The sequence below is a fragment of the Zingiber officinale genome, chromosome 8A (genome assembly GCF_018446385.1).
Source record: "Zingiber officinale cultivar Zhangliang chromosome 8A, Zo_v1.1, whole genome shotgun sequence".
Classification (NCBI taxonomy): domain Eukaryota; kingdom Viridiplantae; phylum Streptophyta; class Magnoliopsida; order Zingiberales; family Zingiberaceae; genus Zingiber; species Zingiber officinale.
In genome coordinates, this window is record NC_056000.1 from 136726032 (window position 1) to 136745735 (window position 19704).

At 35.9% G+C, this 19704-nt stretch overlaps 1 protein-coding gene across 1 annotated transcript; it reads left to right on the forward strand.

The window, feature by feature from the left end:
- Positions 1-5547: 5547 nt before the first annotated feature.
- LOC122010381 (dnaJ homolog subfamily B member 1-like) lies at positions 5548-17433 on the forward strand. The gene is made up of 3 exons (XM_042566894.1): positions 5548-5975; positions 6064-6488; positions 16819-17433. The coding sequence occupies exons 1-3, from the start codon at positions 5811-5813 to the stop codon at positions 17258-17260; spliced, it is 1032 nt and encodes a 343-aa protein (XP_042422828.1). The 5' UTR covers positions 5548-5810; the 3' UTR covers positions 17261-17433.
- The last annotated feature ends 2271 nt before the right edge of the window (positions 17434-19704 follow it).

A 19704-nucleotide genomic window follows, 5' to 3' on the forward strand; every position in this document is an offset into this window, starting at 1 on the left:
AGAGACCGCATGGATCAGATCCCTTATGCCTCAGCCATAGGATCGATCATGTACGTCATGCTATGTACTCAACCTGATGTCTCGTATGCTTTGAGCATGACGAGCAGATACCAGTCAGATCCAGGTGAAAGTCACTGGATAGCGGTCAAGAATATTCTTAAGTACTTAAGAAGGACTAAAGAATATTTCTTGATATATGGAGGCAATGATGAGTTAACTGTAAAGGGTTACAGTGATGCTAGCTTCCAAACCGACCAGGATGACTATAGATCGCAGTCGGGGTTCGTATTTTGCATTAATGGTGGCGCTGTCAGCTGGAAGAGTTCGAAGCAGGATACAGTAGCTGATTCTACAACAGAAGCCGAGTACATTGCTGCATCAGAAGCAGCAAAGGAGGCAGTTTGGATCCGCAAGTTCATTACTGAACTTGGGGTGGTTCCCAGCATTGCTGACCCCATTGCGCTCTATTGTGACAACAATGGAGCTATAGCACAGGCGAAGGAACCTCGCTCACACCAGCGGACCAAGCATATACTACGGCGCTTCCATCTCATTCGAGAGATTATCGATAGAGGAGATGTGAAGATTTGCAGAGTACCTACAGAGGCTAACATCGCAGATCCCTTGACCAAGGCTTTGGCACAGAGGAAGCATGATGGTCACACTAGGTCTTTAGGCCTTAGAGCCTATACTGATTGGCACTAGTGCTAGTGGGAGATTGTTAGTTAGAGCCCTAGAGCCAATCATTTGATGATTGTATGGACTCATGTATATCATATTCTTATATATATATTAAGGCATTTGGTTTTTGGTTATTATGCTTATTTGTATTAGTGTCAGATAAAGTAAGTATAGTAACGTCCTTGAGTAGAAGGTTCTTAACTATATCAATCGATTAGTTTAATCGATAGTGAGATGATATAGGGAACACTACTCTAAATCATTCCTAGTCGAGTATTAACATTCAGGGACAATGTTAATACAATAAGACTAGCATGTAGGTCAGCTCGATGACTTGATCTCACAAGTCATGGATATAGAGATATCATGCTGACACATGGGTATGCATTAGAGAATGTATACTGAATGACCCGCCATGAGAAAGTATCATGGATCGTTATATGAGTGTCATATACTTTCTCATGTGGCTATTAGTATGACTATTAGTCCTTTGACCTGAAGTCACCATGGATCCCTACATAAGGAGTTATGTACTTTGGTTTCGTCAAACGTCACCCGTAACTGGGTGGACTATAAAGGCGATTACCGGGTATGTAACAAATTATGCAGAGGGATGTGAGTGATGTAGATGGGATCTATCCCTCCCATATGACGGGAGCGACATCAATATTCTTGATAGAGTGAGACCACTAAGTGCATGGTCATGCCCAAATGAGTCAACATTAGATGTTGAGCTCATTTGATCGAGTGAGTCTACTTGGAGTTCAAGATTTAGATTGATTAGAGGATGACACGGTCTATGCCTCATATTGATCAATCTAGATGTCTAGGATAGAAGGACAATGTCACATATTGTGAGGAGTCACAATTAGTAGTCACAAGGTGATGTTGGATCTTAACATTTCTTGTAACTTGGGTAGCAATGATGTATTGCTAGATGCCGCTCATTGCTTATGTTTCTAAAAGAGTTTAGAAACATTGCCAACGTTACAAGAACCTATTGGGTCACACACAAAGAACATGTGGATGGAGATTAGGTTCATATGATGAACCAATTGGATTAGGTTCATATGATGCACCAAAGATTGGATTCAAAATTAGACTTATTGAGTTAGACTCAATTAGATTCAAATGTTGAATGAGTTTAATTTAAATTTGATTCATTGGGTCAATTTATATTAATGAATTAGATTCATTAAATTAAAATTGACTTGAATCAAAGGTTGGATTTAACTCAACAAGGAAGAGAATTGGTCAAGTTTGACTTGACCAAATGGAAGTTGAAACATCAAGTTTGACTTGATGTCTTGCCACATCATCATGAAGGTTGACTCATCCTACTTGGCATGACCAACCTAGCCACATCATTAGCCACATCACCACCTCATAATGGTATGCCACCTCATTGGAGGTTACACATCCAATTAGTTTTAATGTGGCCGGCCACATTAATGAGGGGCTTTATGGTGTGGCCGGCCACACATTAGATGGTGTGGAGGTTTTTGTTTTGTGTATTGATGTGGTGTCATTATTCCTTCTTCTTCCTTGGGTTCTCCTCTCCTCTTGAGTTGCTGTGGTCGTGGCTATCATGGTGAGGAGAAGATGTTGAGTTGTTTCCAAGAGCACAAGGGAAAGTGAAGGTCACAAAGGAGGGTACTAAAGGAGTGTATGTGATTCTCTCTTCTATTTCTCTCTTTTCTCCTTTTTTTTTGTTCCCATCCGAGAGCTCTAGAAAAGTGCTAGCACACTTGGGGCTCTCTTCTCCATCTTTGAGTGGTAGAAGACCACTCCTTGTTCGTGTGGATATCACTAGAGGAGTGTCTACATTGACACTCTCGAGATCCAACGCTTCCTTGGACGAGCGGGACTAAACGAAGAGCACGCTTCAAGGGTAAACTCTTAACATATAGATCTAGGAGTAGATCTAAAATTATGAAACTCGTACTCGTATTTTTCGTTTGGTTTTCCTTGCACGAGATCCGTGGCTTGGGCGATTCGGGGTTTCCGCGACGCGAAAAGCGGTTTTCGCGGCCCGAAGAACCCAACACTCGAGCCTTGTAATAAAAGTTCGATTTGAGCTCGAGCCGAGCTCGAGCCCGAATATAACTTAAACGAGCCGAGCTCGAGCCTAATACTGTTCGGCTCGGTTCGACTTGTTTACATTCCTAATCATACCTAGACTAAAATTTTTTTAATTATAAAAGAGTTAAATTAAATATTAAATTTTTTTAAAGGTTTTGTTTAAGAAAGTAATTGTTGCTCCAATATCTAAGAAGGCCTAGTGTCTTGCTACAGCCTGAAAGCCAATTATCAAAATAAATATTTAATTAACTAATTGTTAAAATGATTACTCTATTAGCAATGTTAGATTTTTTTTACAAAATAATTTTTTGTTAATTTTTTTTAAATACAAAGTATGACTTTATGAAAATTTTTAGTCATTCTGTTTACTATTTTATTAAGTACCCCTCAAAATTAACTTTAAAAACTTTATAACTTTTTATGTTATTCTTTTGATGTGATCAAAGGGGGAAGAATAATTATAAGTTTAGTTTAGGGGGAGATTTTTAAGGGGAGATTTTAAAATTTTGTATTTTAACTTTAACATTTTGAATTTTGCGAATATTTTGCAACATTATAAAATTTGAAGCTTGCAAACATTATAAAATTTTGAATTTTGCAACATCATGTTCCTAAAAAGTTAGTATTACAATTTCTTTATAATACTTTTATTACATTATTTTTACCCTAATTTGAACCTGGGTTGATGCACATCAAAAAGAATGAGATTGTTGGAACCCTATGGTAGTTTTGATGTGATCAACCAGGTTAAGTTAAGTCTTGTTGTGTTTGACCCTTGTGTCTAAGTGTGCAGGAGCTTAGGAACACAAGAAGTCGAGAGGAAGACGCAGCTAGCAAAAATGATGCCATTAGAAGGGAGTCGACGGGCTCAGTGCATCCGAGGGATGACGTGCTATGGAAGAGTACATCGATGGACGAGAGGACGTGCGCGACATTCTAAGGGACGAGAAGCTGGAGCGGAAGCCTGCTCAAGGAGAAGGCCGAAAAATTAGTCCTGGTGACCTCTATTTCGGATTGATCACCCAGGCGATCGGAGCAGCAGAAGAGTGAAAGAAGGTTGGAATTGCTGCTAGAGGCGCCTTCAAAGTGAATTAATGGCACTCCCGCACCTTTATTGTGGAAGACGCCTTCGATGAATAGTACGAAGGCACCTTCGAGCTCTATGGAAAGCGCCTTCGACTAGGCTGATTTTAACCGTCGCCAAAGGATAAAGGCGCCTCATTGGAGGCGCCTTCCAGTCCTATGGGACACGTCTTCAAGCCACGGATAAGATTTTTCAAGGGCTATAAAAGAACTCTCTGAACCTAGGAAATAAAAAACAACTCCTATATTCTTTTCTTAGCAATAGTCTAAGCAATTAACGAGTGTAAGAGGCTTCTCCGCCTTCACTGAAAGAGATTTTTAGATCTTTCATTGTCCTTGGATTAACAACTACCTAGGTTGTAACCAAATAAACCTTGCGCCTCTTCTTTCATTTTCTTGTTGTTTATTCTAATTATACTATTGTTGCTAATCTGAGTTGAACGGTCGAGAAAGGTGTTTGTTTTACTTTTTGACAGATAAACTCAACCCTCTCTTGTCATCCCTAATTGGTCCAACATTAATCCCTCAATCAAAACTCATTATCATTTTCATTGCTGAATGTATACCAAGCGAAAGTTCAGAGTTTTAGGGTTTATAATTTAGTTACAACGGGTAGCAACTACTCGATGATTGCTATAATATAAAAAATTATCTATTTCATACTTAATTAAATTGAATCATAAACTCATTCTAAACATATTATAATAATCACTGAGTAATTTCTAAACATTATAGCAACTACAACATCTCTAGAATAAAATATATTTTTAGAATAAAATCATAATGTGACATCATTTGGACTTCTTGAAAAACAGGCGCACATGATTTATAAAATTTGTAGCCTCTTCTTCATTTTTGCCTTTAATTTAATTAAAGATAAGAGAGTTGAAAAACAATTTAATTAATAATAAATAAATAATAAAATTTATTTAAATATAGATAAATATATAATAGAAAATTAAGTTTAATAAAATAAATTTTAATTATTAATTTATAATTATCTCAATCAATTAAAGTAGTATATGATATTTTTATTATTCATATTTCTCGCCGGCATAATATAATTGTATAACTATTTAATAGTCTCTGTAATTATTTTTAAATGATTTTGATTAATTTAAAATAATTTTAATAAAATTTAAATAATTTTGATTAAATTTATAAAAATATTTTGATATAATGGCAGAGAGTTTAGAATTGAACATTCAAATTTTTAAGGTTTAAAATTTAACTACAAATGTGTAATGCTATAACATGAAAAATCTTCTATTTCATATTTAATTAAATTGAACTATAAACTTATCATAAACATGTTATATTAACTAATCCGTAGTTTTTACACATTTTAACAACTATTCAATAATTTCTATACATTCATTAACTACTCACTACTACAATATAGTTAAAAAAAGAAGGGACATTTCTGAGATAAAATCTCCACTTTCATGATTTATAAAATTGAGGAAGTTCTCAATTTTGCCCTTAATCTAAAGAGGTTAACAAAGATTTAATTAATTGAAAAATAATTATTATTATTTAAATATAAATGAGTGTGTAATAAAAAAATTAAATATAATATAATAATTATTTTATAATTATCTCAATCAATTAAAGTAATGTATTGGCCTAACATTAGTAAATATAATTAAAATTTCAGTTTAAAATATTAAACTTGATTCGCTTGCTACATATTTTATTGGGCTCCGGCCGAATCTGGTCAGCCCATTGTTCTTCTAGAAACTTCCAAGCTCGTTCCGACCCACCGTTCAACTACAGCCACATCCCGAACCAATCCCACAAGCGGCGGCGACGACGGCGACGACGGACGACGGCGGCGGCGAGAAACAAACAAGTGGAAAAGAGAAGCATTACGATCAAAGAGGAGGAACTCTCGCGATAATCACCCCGCTTACCTCCATCGGAGCAAGCAGCGAAAGCCGAGAATAGAAGCGAAGAACTAGAAGATGGGCGTGGACTATTACAAGGTCCTGGGCGTCGATAGGAGCGCCAAGGACGACGATCTCAAGAAGTCCTACCGTAAGCTCGCCATGAAGTGGCACCCGGACAAGAACCCCAACAATAAGAAGGAAGCCGAGGCAAAGTTCAAGCAGATCTCCGAAGCGTACGAGGTACCATCTCTTCCTTCCCGCCCCTCCTTGATCTACCACCTCCGAAGCTCCGATCATTCTGAACCATTGGATCTCTTTGTTTCGGTAGGTCCTGAGCGATCAGCAGAAGCGCGCCGTCTACGACCAGTACGGCGAGGAGGGCCTCAAGGGGCAGGTCCCTCCGCCCGGCGCCGGTGGGTTTGGTGGTGCCGAAGGTGGGCCGAGCTCGTTCCGATTCAACCCTAGGAGTGCTGATGACATATTTGCCGAGTTCTTCGGTTTCTCCAGCCCGTTCGGAGGGATGGGTGGCGGGACCAGGAGCGGATCGAGGTTCCCAGGCGGAATTGGCGGGATGTTCAGGGACGACTTATTTGGGTCGTCATTTAGTGGCGGGGAGGGCGGCGCGTCAATGTACACTCAGCAACCAAGGAAGCAAGCGCCCATTGAGAACCGGTTGCCCTGCAGCCTGGAGGACTTGTATAAGGGCACAACCAAAAAGATGAAGATTTCTAGGGAGATTGTTGATGCCAACGGGTGAGTTTCTTCTATTCCATTTGCCACTTTTAGTGGTTGAATTAGTCTATTATTATTACTATAACTAGTTCATCTGAAATAAATCTTTAGTTGATCTTAGCTAACTAGGTTATCAGTTATCTTCATTGAATTAATTTAGAAAAAAATTATGTTTTCCATGAAAGATCCTGGGAAGGTTTCTGATGTAATGTTTTGCAGTTGTTTTCGATTAAAAGAACATAAAATGTGAAATATATCTATTTCAATTACACCCTATGTTGTTAACAACAACAACAACCAAGCCTTTTCCCACTAAGTGGGGTCGGCTGCATGAATCCTTTTACGCCATTGAGCTCTATCTCCTATTATGTCATCATCTATATTTAAATAAATTTTATCTTGTTTTATTGTTGCTAACCAAGTCTTTTTTGGTCTTCCTCTTCCTCGTTTGATATGCATGTTTTTCATAGTTTCACATCGCCTAACTGGAGTATTTATTGGTCATCTAAGTACATGTCCGTACCATCTTAAATGTCTCTCTCGGAGTTTTTCCTCAATAAATACAATTCCGACTTTCTCTCTAATGTTTTCATTTCTTATTTTGTTCATCCTCCTATGTCCACACATTCATCTTAACATCCTCATCTCTGAAACTCTCATCTTCTGCTCATGTGCTCGAGTCATAGTCCAACATTCAGCTCCATATAACATAGCAGGTATAACTACGGTTTTATAGAACTTACTTTAAGTTTAACACTCAGTGTTGTTAAATTTGATAAATTCCACGCTTGTTGATCATATCAAGATACAAATGCATCAACAATAGTCATGCCACATGTGGGTGACTTGTTAGCTGCAATTAATTATACATAAAGAAATGGCAAGAAAAAATAGTTTAGAAAACATACTTTCATTTTTAAAATTGCAGTAGTTAATTTTCAGGAGGATTTTCTATTCATGGATATTTTTTATGCAAGTAGGCATCATAAAAATTTATTGTATACATTCTTAAATTAGCACACATGTTTCTATTTAATTGATTGTATGTTGAGTCTTGTTAAGTATTGTATCTTTGGACAAATGACCATGAAATTATGATGCTGGTTGTTAGTTTTCAGTCCGCTATTGAAGAAAGTGTGAAACATATTTGGATCATTGCAGGTATATTTCAACAAAACTTGTATCAGCAACTAGATGCAGCATTTGTTTTTTTTTCTTACTCTTCATATTGCCAAAAGGGATTAAAAGAGATCCTTTTATTGTATAGAAGCTAGTTGACCTTAGTTTGATGAAATTGCCATGTTGATACTTTGTTGTGCTCATGGGATCACTGGCATTTTTCATTCTGTTGAACAATTGGGTTTTGGTTTTCTAAGATGCCTTGTAAATATTTTTATATTCATCTCTCTTTTAGTCTTTTATGGGTGAGATCTTAATTTGTAGTATTACATATCTTTAATTGTACATAACTATATTAATTATAGAATGATGCAAGGAAGTGCTAGTAATTCGGGGTTATAATAGAACTTACCATGATGCATGTGTGGGAAGACTATATTTGTCACGTTGAATAATAGCAAGGTCATTGTTTCAGATTAGGTCAACCCAAGAAAAATAGTGGGTTGACCTAAAATGACAGAGCTGGGTATAAGAGCTGTGTCAACCTTAGAAAGTTTTTGGGTCCATCCATGTTATGGGAAATAACGTTAACTCAGAAAAAGTTTTAGTTAACACTAGTAGCATTTTGGAAAATAGGGTCAACTAACCATTTTTTATGGGTCGATCACAATTATTGTTCTTAGCTCGCATTAACAAACAACTCTTTCATTATTAAATAGAACACTTAGGGTCAATAGTCTGTGACATGAACTAGGTATGACAAACACATAAATAGAGTTTGGAACATATGTAATACTATGAGGGGGGTTCATCATTGTTCCAATTGATGTTCATTACTCTTATACAAACTAGTTTAGAGTTTCACTTGAACATCTACCAAACCATTCTCACTTGCATGTCCTGTCAATTAAGAATGACCATTCTCACTTACATGGTATATCAAACTACAATTGACAAATGAAATATATAATGCAAATGCACATCTATGTATGTGTTTTATTAAACTCTTTAGTTGCACATGCCAAAATAGGGTTGACATCATTGTGCACCATGCATATAAGGGTCAATGTCGTAATAAGAAGTAAGGTCGACACCTTCATTGTTTAGGGTTGATACCTAAAAACATTCTATAAGGACGCCACCATGCACATTCAACAAAAATATTTTGAACACTTAAAGTTGCCTCCAATTAACAATTCCAACTATATTATCCTTATTAGCATATTAACCAATCGTAGAAACATCTCTATTTGTCACCTTTCGAGGAGCCTCCTATATTCACCTATTGGTGTAATCGTGCCCTAAGTAGTTGGGTTTGACCTTGAGTTTTGATGTTTATGTGAAGGGTTTAAGTTAGGATTTGTGATTTTGTTAGATACGTGTGTTTGAATTATACAAGACTTAGCTGATATGCACATGGAGGTAACATGGCTAAGGTCTTGGTTATCCAATGGCTCAAGGTCCATAGAGATAGAAGAAGGGCGGTATAGGATATTTGAGGGACTACAAGATGAGGAACATCAATGTTCAACTGTGCCTGTGAAGCATATTACATAAACAGAGCTTGAAGGATGACATGAGGAGTAAGCTAAGGGATTGGGCACATCCGAGGGATGAGAAATTTGACAAGAAATAATTTTTGTAGCAGAGATCGTCGTATGGTTTGCTAAGAGTTGAAAGCACATGTACCTAGGAGAGGGAAGTTCTCAACTTATGAAAGACTCGATTATTAGGATGATCGTATTTCAAAATCCTGTCAACTAGTTACTAAGTCAACTGATAGAAACACAAAACCCTAAAGTATATTTGGGTTTTATGGCTTAGTTTAGCTAATTGATGTGGATATTAGTTGACTGATGCAGTCGACTCAAGTTGGTTGTTGAGTCATTAATAGAAGGTGAACTGTTAATAGAAGGCATAATGTCATGATCCAATAACAACCCCAAGCAATTAGTTGATTGATCAGTGCTAGAATAGCCAAAAAGCGTCAACATTTGAATTAGAAGAAGATGCTATATAACAAGAGGAAAGGGTTGTGAACAAAATAATAACTCATGTTTATTCAACCCTATTCTGCAATAGATTGCAATGCTTGTATTTTCATTATTTTGTAAACCTTTTTTTTTTTTGGTATATTTTGAAAGATTTAGAAGAGGGTTTCCCACCTCTTATGCTGCCGAGAAGGAGAAAATATAAAGGGCATAAATATAGGGGGCATCTGGGAGTGATGCTTTGGAGAGGATCATAAGTCGTGGAGTAGCAGACTTGAGGCTGCCAAACCACATAATCTAAGGTGTTAGCAATTGTGGAGTGCGCTTGCAATTGTTTATATTTTTGTTTTGATGCTAATTATTTTATGACCTTGCTAAATATTAGCAAGAGAAGTTTAGAAATCTCATTTGCAGGCACACATGGTATTCACCCCCCTCTATCGGTCGATTACCGACTGTCTCCTCCTAACATCACCATCATCTAGCACTAAGGGAAAAGGTTCTATGCCCAAACTGTTTCTTACAAAAGATGTGCACAAGATCGCTTAGTATTGTTAAAATCATTAAAAAAAAACTATTTAGGATCCTAACTTCCAATTAGGTCTAATTCTTCCCTTTAAGGCCATTCATACGCCTCTAGGGCTTCTTTAGACTCCAAACACTTGCTCTAGGTTCGCTGCCTAACTCCTTAGTTGCTTCCCTTATCTCTGATGGTTATTGTCCACCTAGATGTTGTTAGCTACAGAGGAAAATACCTCCCACTTGATGCCATTGGCCATAAGGAAAGAGGAGAAGAGAGGAGAGGAGATAATGCTTTGGGAAGATGGGAAAAACAAAGGGGCTTAGCCATAAAAGGTTTCAACCAATCCAATGAGGTAGTCCCTACTTGATAATGCAAAAAAAAAAAAAACCCCACTAAATATGGCTCCCTTTCCTTCTTTCTATTTGGGATTTATTTTTTCTTTGTACATTATGTTTTTCCCTTCTAAGTTTTCTAAATTACATATGTACATGTGCCCTTAAGCACTCATAAGCTGCTTTAAATGCCAAAAATTACTAAATTCCTCTCATTTAAACCCTACTTCCTTTCCAAATTCACTTGTCTTAACCACTCGGCTAAAAAATTAATTGTAACACTGAAATGATTTTGCATTGCTCCAATAATACAATTATTATACATCTAAGTTTACAAAATTAGATTGACAAGTACCAAAATTAGGAAAAAGGGCAGTCCGGTGCACGAAACTCCCGCCTTGCGGGGTCCCGGGGAAGAATCCTTGTACGCAGCCTTACCTTGTTTTTTACAAGAGGTTGTTTCTAGGATTCGAAACCGTGACCTTTTGGCCACAAAGCAACAACTTTTCCGTTGCGCTAAAGCTCCCCTTCAAGTACCAAAATTAGGAATGGGGAGAATATTGCAATAATAGTAAAAAATGCCAAGTAGGTTATCCTCTAAATTATGAAACAGTTACTTCTTATTGTACTTACAACCTTATGAAGACTTAAATATACTCCTTAAATGGAAAAATCACTTGGCGAGACTAAATGCATTTTGACAAGGTCATTGGATCAAAGGATCAAATGCCTTTTTTTAGGTTGAGTCTCTACGGTTGAGTTGAACTTGAATGTGTTCTAGCTTGTTCATTTATCTTAAAGAGCTTGAGCTTGTTATGGAGGACATTATTGTACATAAAATGTAATTAAACAATGATCCAATAAATGAAATTTTACTATTTTTCATCTTTAAATATCATAAATTATATAAGATTATTTAATTTGTAATTCCAATAGAGGTTTGGAAATGTCTAGAAAAAAATGGTATTAATGTTTGATAGACTTACAAAATTATGTAAATTATAAGGACATGAAGAAAGAGTGATAGAAAAACGATCAAGGAGACTAAGGTAATCAAAATCTGGATCTATGTTTGAAAGGTCGATGATAGAAACTACACATCTTATACAATTGATTCAAAATTATTTGGAAAAGAAGAAGACTTACATAGGATATTCATTGATCTAGAAAAATTTTATGATAAAGTCTTGAGGGAAATTATGTGGAGAATTCTAGAAGAAAAGGTGTTAACATATCGTATATTGAAACAATTAAGGATATATATGAGAATAAGAGGAGAGTGAATTAATGGAAGTGTTCCTATAAAGATAGTGTTTACATCAAACATCAACTTTAAGTTCATAATTTTTTTAACTAGTTATGAATGAATTTACTAGACACACATTTAAGACATGTTATCATGGTGCATCTTATTTGCACATGATATTATTTTTTTATTTATTTTTTGATAAAGGTAAATTGTATTAAAGTTGATCAAGGACTTACATGAGGAGCACTTAAAAATCTAAAGACATGCATTTGAACCTTTCTAAACAACCTCAATGTTTGGCATATCCCCTTCATATTGACATCGATTTCGGGTTTGCCAAATCAAATAGATCATACAAGATATACCCAAATGACGGGCTTTGTTGAGCATACTCCCTCCATGATATCGTTGTTGGAACGTCTCCAACAAGGCTGTTGTTGTCCTAAAGTCAACTTTAGGCCCTGCCTCATAGAGGTTTAAAGATGGAACATATGAAGAAAAGGTGGTCCGTCGTCTTATCCGCCTAGCACTAAGGGTGAGCATTCGGTTAATTCGGTTAATTTGATATTAATTTAGTATAATTTTTTTTTATTGTTATTTTAAACAAATTTAGTTAATTCGTTGTTAACTGAAATAACTAATTTGGTTAATTTAGTTTTAGTAAAACTTTGATTTGATTCGGTTAGCTAACACTAAATCGGTTTTCGGTTAATTCGGTTAATTTATGGACCGAATTAACCGAATGTTCACCCCTACCTAGCACAACGGATAGGTTTTGCAGTCTACATACGACAATCTGCCCTTGGTGCACACTTTGTCATGGGCGAGCTGCCACATGACGAATTGGTGCTTTGGAATGATGTAAGGCTTCCATACAATTGCTCCCCATGCCTTTCTACTCCATGGCCTGAAGAAGTCATATGCAGCACCTCCGCGCCACAATTCTGGATCGAACCATGAGTCCTACATTACCACAACCTGCTCAGTAGAACCAACCCCTAGACTGTTTGGCGGATTTGGATTAGTTTCTTGATGAGGGGGTTGCCAGATGGTTTCGCTTGCCACTTCCACATATCGGTGCTTTAGAGGTATTAGTGGTGACCCCACCACACCCAAAGGGAGTCCTTTCGTTGGATGGACTTGGACAATAGTGTAGAATTCCATGACTTGAGATCACGCAGTCTGTATCCCCCTTCATCTTTTGCCAAGTACATGGTGGCCCAAGAGATGAGTGGTGCTTGGTGGACCATACGAAGGACATGATATTATTTTTGTTGATGGGACATGTGAAGACGGAAATGCTAAGCTTAAATTCTAATCGGAAACATTGGAAATAAAAGATTTTGGGGTTAGTAAAGACAAAACTATATGAAATTTAAGTTTAGTATAGGGGTTGATAGTGATGTTTTATATAGGATACAAGTAAGATGATTGAAATGAAGGAGAGCGTCAAATGTTCTTTGTGATTGCAAGGTCCTCTAAAGCTTAAAATGTTGAACTATAAATTGAGCACACAAGCACAAGATGCAAGTCATAGAGAGGAGGATTAAGGTGAATGGGCAAATATAATAGAGCCGAGGTTGTGCTTGAGGGAAAGCTTCGATAGACGTGTTTAAAATGGTATGGACATATATTTAAGGACTAATTAATGCCTTAGTTAGCCGATATGGGACCATGACAAATACTCATTAATTGAGGAAGAGGGACCAAAGAAGATTTGATTAGCAACGATAAAACAAGATGAAATTCAAATAAATATATCATAAGAGATTGAGGTCAAGTCCAATGATGTAAGAGAATCCATATAATCGAACCCACTTAATGGTACAGGTTTGGTTATTGTTGTTACACTTTTTTTTTAATGTATTTGTGTATAAAAATAAAACATCAAATTATAATCAGACTTTAAACAAGTAAATAATTAAGGTTATTCATGAATTGTTTCATGATCTTTATTAATGAGCTGATTATACTAGTGTCAAGGGTGTTTGTATAAAGATCTTGTCAAGCAGAGTATCAAACATGTTCATAAATGTTTTGTTCGTTTATAGTCCTTGTCCTTTCTAGTTATCTAGCAATGATGCTCTAAAATTGAACCAGCCCTTGAACTGATGAACTACCTGACTTGACCAGCTTAAATCCAAGTCAAAGTGAGATTCTCATTGATCAAATTGGACTAGATTGATCTCCAGTTCTTCAATTAATGGGTCTTTCAAATTTAAGGGCACCATCTAGCAGATAACTTTATCATTGCTTTTGCACATATTCCTTTCTTGGGTACTGAAGACTTCATTACATGCTTGATGGAGGTTGATTCATATGAGGTTAAAACATCACGGGCAGAGTAGTTGCCTGAATATAGGTAGAAGATGATATTATAAAAGAATTGTGGTCATGCCCACATATTTAAGTTGAATTTACATTAATTTGATAACTAAAAGATCTTTGTCTTATCCAAAAGTATTCCAACTGTCGACCAAATACCTTAATTTTATCTGTATACGGTAAAGTCTACTTAAGAAGGCACTTAGTTTGTAAAAAATATACTACTGAAAAGAATCAAAAAAGGTTTTTTTATTTAAGATAAAATATGCAATTATTAGACATCCAAACTAGTTTTATTTTGAGAATGATATTTTTTCCTGCATTTGTTACTTTAATGTCAGAATTAATGTTAGTTATTAATTTTATTTTTATCCATAATGCTTGTACTTTATTTATTGTTAGATAAAATCATACCATATTAAAAACAGTTTTTTTATTTAGTCTTATTTAATATTTTTAGTTATTTTAATAATCCTTACAAATTAACATTCATATTTTATTCTAACATTATTCTTTTAAAAGAGAAATTATTTTAGTTGATAATATACTAATATAACAAATTTGTTTCTGTACTTTATTATCAGCATTATTATTTACATACTGTAACAATTGTGTAGAAACTTTGTGTCCTGTTATTTCCATTCCCTTCAATGGAGTTTTTTTTATTAGTTTTTAGAAGGACCCATTCACACTTTTATTGCTATTGGTAATTATATGTTCAAAATATAATCATAATTGTCATAGGTGGCCAATGTCATGACAAAAGAATTTGCAAATTTGTTGTGGTACAAAGTGAATATGAGAAATATAAATTCAATAAGAATAAGTGAATTACCATACATCTAAGATGTGTATGATGAGTAAGAGCTTTAAGTATCTTCAGGTCTATTATTCAGCAAGGTAGATATTGATGAAGACACCATTAGTACCATAAAGAGTGAGTAGACAATAAAAATGGAAATGAGGTTTTTGAAGATTTGTGCGATTGTTGTGTGCCCGAATAGGTTAAGAGAAAAAGTTTATGGCGCTTGTATCCTGCCAATTAGAATGCTTGCTGTTAGAAAACAAATTATAAAAAAAATTAATGCAACACTGATGAAAATGTTAAGTTGGTTGTGATGATTTTCTATAGAATGTTAAAATGGATCTATGAGGTTGCTAAAAAAGAGAGAGAAAAAAACTACTATTAGGTAGTTAATAGTTGTGGGGAAAAGTGGTTGAGATGTTAAAGACATGTTTAAAGGTAAAAAACATATATTTTATAAAGAGAAGAATTAGAGTGGAGAAAGAAAAGGTTAGAGGGAGTTTGAAGAAAACTCTGGTTAATATATAAAAGGAAGATGGATAAATTGATTGAAATGTTATAGTGAAGTAATCTTACAGAGCTTAATGGAGATATAAACATTATGTAGTTCACTTTAAATAGTTGGGATGTTTTGTTCTAAAATATCAAAGGTTTATATGTGGATTGAAATTTTGAATAAATAATAATTTTCATTACTATTTAAGATATAATTATTAATTAAATAAATATTTATTTAATGATATATTTTTTCTTTTTTTTATGTAAATCACAGTTTTACTATAACATCAATTAATTAATTCATAAAAAATAATAAAAAAAAAAAATGAAGAGGTGACCGGTTCGGTTTAACAGAAGTTTCTAATCAGCCACAAGGCTAAATCGTAAGTGCAGATGGGTCTTAGAGGACGACCTTGCGGCTCCAGTAATTCAAACTCTCTAGGTGTAAGGTGCTATGGGTGAGATTTGCCTAGGGAGCCCTTCCCACCGCTTATCATCGCAGTATATCCCTAGGGACTCAATTAATTAATTCATTGGTTGTAAAAAAGGTGATAACGCTCACCCCAGACGCCTCTCCACGATCGAGAGCGAATCCTCTGGATCGTACTTTGCAGCCCAGAGGATGGATCACTGCATTCATTGGTTGATTTGAATAGACCCCACCTGTTTAGCAGGTGGGGTCCATCCAAATCAACCAATCAACTTCTGTGGCCCATCCTGTGGACCAGAGGATCCCGCCTGCTCCACGGTCCGCCCAAGATGTTAGATGTTATTGCTAATGACAGCTTTGGTGATATTGTATTATTCAATATTGTTAACATATATATTACTTAGACTCGTCTATGAGAATCCAAGATGAGTGTGGTGGAATAACAAGTGGTCATTGCATTGGTGGTTGAGCATTCACTTGGATTCCGATATGGATATGGATATGGAGGGGGGAGTGAGGAGTCTGATCAGAGAGTCAAATAACTAATTGCTATTCCAATTAAGAGTATTTTCAAAATTGCTTTGTTGGGCACCTTTTGATTGAGCATGAACTTGGCAAACAATTATTTCTTTTTATCTTGGGTATTTTGAAGGCTGAATTATTTGAAATATATACTGTTATCTATAGCATAGTTTCATGTGAATGTTGCACTGTCCCTAAACTAACTTGGAGCTCTTTCTATTGGAGTTGATCACATTCGATTGATGTGTCTTATAAATCAGTTAGTGATCATTTGGTTTATTTTAGGCAGAATATTTTGAGGTGCTCTGTTGGCACTTTTGCGACTAGTTAAACCTATTTCTACGTGGTGAATAATTTACTGCACAGATGGCAGATTTTGGGCTGAATATTTTGAAATACTCTCTTGGTATATTTTGAAACTAGCGGAAAACCTATTTCTCTGTGCACGGAGATTAAATTTTAATCAATCTACAATTAACTATTTTTTCTCAGTACTGTCTTTCTTTCATTTGTTCAAATTGTTCTTACTCACCATTACTTGGGTCGATGTGTCACAGGAAGAGCACGAGCGTTGAAGAAATTTTAACAATTGATATAAAGCCAGGTTGGAAAAAGGGTACCAAAATTACATTCCCAGAAAAGGGAAATGAAGTTCCCAACATTATTGCTGCAGACATAGTGTTCATCATAGATGAAAAGCCACATGATGTATTCACGAGGGAAGGAAATGATTTGGTAACTAGTCAGAAAATCTCTTTGGTTGAGGCCCTCACTGGTTATACTGCCCGCTTGACTACACTCGACGGTCGCAGCCTTACAATACCTATTAATTCGTCGGTCATTCATCCTGGATACGTAGAGGTAGTCCCGAGAGAGGGAATGCCAATGCCAAAAGATCCCTCTAGGAAAGGAAATATCCGTATCAAGTTCGACATAAGGTTTCCGACAAGGCTGACCACTGAGCAGAAAGCTGGGATAAAACGCCTGTTGGCCCCGTGATTGGGTTGCCATTTGGTTCAAGTAGAATCCAGTTGTTTTTTAGAGCAAGTCCAAATATTAATATTTCATACGCGTGGGTTATTGTCTAACTCATCTAAACCAACACTTATGAGTTTTCGTAGTTGTTTAAAATTATTCTATTTGGCTGCAAATTTGATATGGATTCATCAACATTCTTCACCTTGCAGGCGAAAGGCAAAACCAGCACATTTTATCATATCCATTAATATGATTGTTGTAATTAAGGTGGTTCAATTTGCATTGTTCAAGTTGCGATGTGATTGGAATGGTTGAAGAAACAAATTCAATTTTTTTTTCCATTAAAGTTTATGGGGTGTGAGTTTTAGAATATTTAATATAGAATCATGATTTCAAGCAGACAAGGTTGTTCTTTCCTACGCGTGCATGTTGGCAAGCGTATTGCACTCCCATCCAATGCTTGAGCTGGGAAAATGTTTGTAAATTAACAGTGATGACCACTTGAACCAATTAAATTTGGACAGCGTTTTTTACTCTTGGAATGACAAGGTGACGCATCTTTCTCAGTTTTTTTTACGAAAAGGTGATACATCGGCTCCTATAAAATTATATAGGTACTCTCGGTATTATTATCTTGGTTGCAGGGTGCATTGTTTTACAGTGTTAACTATCTAGGTAGTTACGGACTAAAACTAGGAGGGTTTTTTTTTCTTATTATCGGTTTAAGTTTTTTTTTTCCCCAAATATTATCTGAATGGCGCACAAACTGAAGAACAGTAGACATTGTTTAACTGAATGGAACTAAAAGTAATATAAATATCATCCAAAACCACTATTTATCTGTCCAAATAATATCATACTGTTTTATTCCTCACCTTTTCATTGCCCTTTAATTGTCTCTATGTTGTTGGAGAACTTTTCCTCTAGACATTTTTCTTGTGTCCTATGTATATATTTTTTTTCTCCTCTAATCATTTTCCCTGTGTTAGTGTTTATGTTTTTTTCCCCTAGATATATGATTTTTATGTTCTATTTCAGGTTCTTTCTGTTTAGGGCTTTCTTTTTTGAATTAAATGAACATGTCTCATTTTTACAAATAAATGAGTTCATGTCTCCGAGTGTACCAAGTAGCCTAATATCCATTTTTCTCCCTTTTTATGTTCTATTTCAGGTTCTTTCTGTTTAGGACTTTCTTTTTTGAATTAAATGAACATGTCTCATTTTTACAAATAAATGAGTTCATGTCTCCCGAGTGTACCAAGTAGCCTAATATCCATTTTCTCCCTTTTTTTCTGAGTCCTTTGCAGTTTTCTTCATTATTGCTCGAAGCACAAAAGTCACTAGACTTCACATTCTGTGTTTACCCATGCTTCTCATCTATAATGACGTATTCTGCAACCTAACTACTTTTTTAAAGAAAAATAAATAAAAGAGTGCCCCTTAATTATCTTCATTATCACTAAAAAGACGTCTCATTTATTAAAAACAATATCAAAAGAATACTTGGTCATATTTTTCATTTTAAAAATACTTTTATTCCAATGTTATTTTAGCATCTATGATAATAATTGCTACAATAGACGGGTAAACCGTAATTCATGGTTTTCATCCTCAAACCTTCGAACCTCTTCTCTTCATCCGTAATGTCTCGACTTATACATCATTTTCAATCATTCTAATGGCCAAAATGCACTTAGAATCGATTAAGCATGAGAAAAACCTCATGTTTTTTTAGACTTTTGTGTTTAGAGTTTCCTCATCTCCGAGTCTTCATCCACCCTTGCATTTGATTTTGTGATTTGTTTAGACTTTCCTTCTGCCAAGAATCCCTTCATCGGCCTCCTTGGATTTTCGTGTATTGCATTCAGTTGTTTGACTTGCAAGAACTTCTCCTTATCAAAAATTCAACTTTCGACCTCTTTGTACTTTTCATGCACACTTATCACACAAGTGAGATCTAACTTTTTTTCCTAAACTTAAATACTCTTCCAACATTAAAACACCATATTCGAACATGATTGGATTAACAGATGATCCTGTCCAAAAGTCGATGAGATAGAAAGTTGGGGATATGATGCTCCCGCTGACCGCCTATAGACTCCGCTCCGACCTGCAACACAGCTTACCTTAGTGTCAAGCCAGGGAAGGGGTCCCTGCATTGACCCTCCGATCCTCAAGTCAGTCCTGACGATGAAGTAGAAGGCGGAGCAACAACAAGAATGAATAGTAGCACGAATAGTGTCTATTGCATACCTTCGCCGATGCTTAGACCCCCCCTTTATATAGAACTCCTGTAGCGCACGTGCATGCTCCCCAAGGCGAGCACGCTTCCCCAAATTTTCCATGAAAAGACTTGTCAGTAAAGTGTCCCTGACACAGTACCTTAACGGGTCGAGCATATCTCTAAAGTGACAGTGGAAGCTTCCACCGTACGATCTTCTGGTTGTCCATGTCCGGTGTCAGCG